This window comes from Vicia villosa, linkage group LG1, assembly GCF_029867415.1.
Source record: "Vicia villosa cultivar HV-30 ecotype Madison, WI linkage group LG1, Vvil1.0, whole genome shotgun sequence".
In the NCBI taxonomy this organism is placed as follows: Eukaryota; Viridiplantae; Streptophyta; class Magnoliopsida; order Fabales; family Fabaceae; genus Vicia; species Vicia villosa.
In genome coordinates this window covers 166,418,902-166,422,863 of record NC_081180.1, presented here as the reverse complement: position 1 = coordinate 166,422,863, position 3,962 = coordinate 166,418,902, and the positions used below count along the sequence as shown (strand labels likewise).

General features: G+C 31.6%; 1 protein-coding gene across 1 annotated transcript; it reads left to right on the top strand.

The window, feature by feature from the left end:
* Nucleotides 1–263: 263 nt before the first annotated feature.
* Nucleotides 264–953, top strand: LOC131658885 (uncharacterized). Its single transcript, XM_058928137.1, has 2 exons — nt 264–814; nt 926–953. Exons 1-2 carry the CDS (start codon nt 264–266, stop codon nt 951–953), a joined length of 579 nt encoding a protein of 192 aa, XP_058784120.1.
* The last annotated feature ends 3,009 nt before the right edge of the window (nt 954–3,962 follow it).

The window sequence follows — 3,962 nt, the reverse complement described above, 5'->3', positions numbered from 1 at the left end:
CCTTTTTTCACTCCAACACTCAAACTTTTTGGTGCAACAAATCAATGGGAGCAAGAAGAGTCTGAATTTCAGGTAAATGATCACTTTCAACCTCTACATTGTTCATATTGTCAATGAATTTTTCTGCAAAAAAGTAGCGTTGCTTCCGTAGATCCATCTACGGAACGTGTTGAAGATGAACACTTCCGTAGATGCATCTACGAAATAGTCCTTGCAGTTTTTTCCAGCATTTTGTAATTCTGTGTTATTTTGATAAAATAGGTATGGTGCACCCCAATAATATTTCAAGAGAATTAGCTACTTTAGTCGATGTTGGTACGGGTATCGATGGGGTAGTCGCAAATGTGGTAGATGTCGGAGGAGACTTTCGTTGCAAGCAAGACTTTGATGATCGTGAAAGCATGCTAACATGGCTTCGTAGGAACGCAACTAATCTTGGTTTTGGTGTGGTGATAGGAAGATCGGATAATGGTACGGTAAGAAGAAACCTGTTTGTAACAATATTGTGCGAAAGAAGTGGGAAATACCATCCTCCTCTAAAGAATTTTAAAAGAGACGACACAGGTACTAGAAAATGTGAGTGTCAATTTAAAACTCGTTGTTACATGTTGGCTAGCACGAAGTGGAGATGCTTTGTTGTTTGTGGTTTCTATAACCATGATTTGTGCGCAAAATTACAAGGCCATTCTATTGTATGTCGGCTCAATCCGATTAAGAAGGCATCTATTGAAGACATGTCCTTGAATTTTGTCCAATCGAAAAATATACTTGCCACATTGAAAAGGAATGAACCCGACAACATTTCAAATATAAGGTAAGTGTATAATCAACGGTACACTAATAAAAAGGCGAGTAGGGGAGATAGGAGCGAGATGCAATATTTGTTGAAAATGTTGGATGATAACAAATACGTTGTGCGGTACAGAAGTTGTGATGACGAGGTTACGGTCTGAGATATTTTTTGGACTCATCCGAATTCCATAAAGTTGTTCAACACTTTCTTGACAATGCTCCTTCTCGATTCTACCTACAAGACCAACAAGTATCGACTCCCATTATTCGAGATAATCGATGTTACATCCACCGAGAAAACATTTGCCGTTGGTTTTGCTTTTTTGGAGTGTGAAAAAGAGAATAATTTTAGGTGGGTCTTGGAGGTGTGTCGCTCACTTTTAAAAAAACAAGTCGAGATGCCCAAGGCGATTGTTACGGACCGCGACCCCGCTTTGATGAATGCGGTTGCAAAGGTATTTCCTTATTCCGATGCATTAATTTGTCGATATCATATATCATGTAATGTGAGAAGTAAGGTTAAACTCGTTCTGGGTACAAAACAAGTAGCGACTGAAGGTGGGAAAGCGGTGAAGTCCAGAGTGATTGTTGACCAAATAATGGATGCATGGGCTCGTATTGCAAGTTCGTCGACAAAAGAATTGTATGTCTATGCCGTATTACAATTTTGGAAAATATGTGAAAAATATCCCGATTTATTGAAATACATTGAAAGCACCATTCTTGACAAAGTGAAGGAGAAGTTTGTTCGTGCCTGGACTGATAAGGTCTGACACCTTGGAAATACAACCACCAATAGAGTTGAGTCGGCACATGCTACTTCGAAATATTGGTTGTGTGATAGCAAGGGTGATTTGTGTAAAGCATGAGACATCATAAATCACATGATTTCTAACCAACACAACTAAATACAAACGTCGTTCGGTCAGAGCATTACGGTTTTGGAGCATCGATTTAAGAAGAACATCCTTTACTCCCAATTGATCGGCAATGTGTCTCGGGCCGAATTGAATTATATCTTTCACGAGGCGAATCGAGGTGAAACAATTGGTGGCGATTCCACAAAGTGTGGTTGCACTATTAATATCACGTATGGTCTCTCGTGGGCTTGTGTTATTGCTAAAAAAGTGAGATTAGGTGATCCAATAACAATGAATGAAATCACTCCTCATTGTGTGATTTGGGGTTTCTAGGTTTGCATTATACACAAACACAAACCTTAATGTACCCCAAAATTTGCCCACACTTTTCAAAAATTCAAAACTATTTCAAAATTGGATTTTTATAAAATCTTGAGTTCATTTATATTGACATCCTGAATTTTATAAATATTCGATTTAAAGTCTATTTTAAAATATAATAATTTACTCTTATATTATTCATATTTCAATAAATAGCAAAATGTTAGCCGATGCTTCATAGACTTTTAATTGGCTTTTTATTTCGAACAAATAATATAACACAATTGGTAAGGAAGTAAGGTTTACAAGTATAGGGTCCCGAGTTCGAACCTCACTTATAATATTTATTTTTTATTTGCTTCTAACTTTAGTTTTAATTTTATTTTCATTTTATATTCAAAAATCACAAAAAAAGGACTTTTTTTATTATTCTAATTTTTAATTTTTCGTATTTATTATTTAAGCTTTTTTTAAATTAATTTTTCAATTTTTTCATTTTTATTCATAAAATAATAAAAAAAATCATAAAAAATAAATAGATTAGCTTTTCTTACCTTTTTATCTTTTAATTATGTTTTTCTATTAGTTTAATATTTTTTAGTTTAATAATATTTTTAATTCTTATTTTTATAGTTATTATTGCCATTTTTTACTTAGATTAGATTTCCATTTCTTTCTATAGTGTCTTTAGATTCGTATTATTACTATTATACTATGTTTTTGTTTTTTTTTTCATTATAGTTAATGTTTAGTCATTAGGAATATCAAGAGTTATTACTGTCATAAAACCAAAAAGAAGGAAGAATCAAATCATCAAAGTTTCTAAACAATACAAGACAAGTGAATGACAAGAATCATCGAAGTATTGAATGGAATTAATCATGGAGACAAGATTCTTGATGTCACTAAATTGGTTTGCTCAATTCCATTTGTGACTGAGTTTTAAGACTATAAGAAGGAGTTGAAGAAACACTGAACGGGGGGACTATACAGACTAACATTTTTTTTATTTTGCTTACACACTATTCACGTACATAATCCATTTTTCATTACATATACTCTCTCACAAAAAATACACACATCCTAACATTATCATATCATCAATCTCCCTCACACTAACTTCTAAACACCACACTTTTACTATCTCCATCTAAATATAATTCCAACAAAACAATAACATCGTATAAAACTAGAACATATGCAATGAACAAAACACAAACTTTCTCTATTTTATCAATTAACCATTAACAAACCTTTTTTTCATCTAATCATAAAAGAAACCTTAAATCAAAATCTATAATAAATTTGTGTAATATCCTATCTAAGTTGTTTTTGCAGAAAAATAGAGAAACATAACAATTATCGACGCTATTGGATCGTTTGTTTACCGATGGATATTTATGGGGTTTAATTTTGTTCCTAATTGCAAGCTATATGTTTCTTTTGCAGTGGTGGATTCTCAATTTAAAAAAGTCAAATATCTTATTTTATAAATAAAAATGGGATGAGAGGAATATTAGGATAGAGATACATATATAACTCAGTCTTTATGTTTTCTTTCTCTCGCCACTTTTTTTTTTTCTTTTTAGGTTTAAATCTTTTTATTTGTTTTAATAGTTTTTAGAAATCAAGGTTTTAGAAAATTTGATTAATGGGCCTATGTTTTCTATCTTGCAACTTACTTTGATTCAAACCCCATGTTTCTTTCTTTTTTAGCCATTGTGTTTTAGTTGTTTTATCTTAAATATTTGTTAGTTTCTTGTTTCAAAACATAAAAAATTATATCAAAAATATTAGATTAGTTAATTTATCATAATATTAAAAAATATAAAAAATATTGTTTAAATGTCTCTTTTAGAATTTTTATGTGTTAACTATAATTTTTTTTAGTTAACTTTTATCAATAATTGTTCATAATTTTGGCATTTTGTTCATATGTCATTACTGACAATTTTGTTTTGATTTTGAGGCACTATCTTTGAGGACATT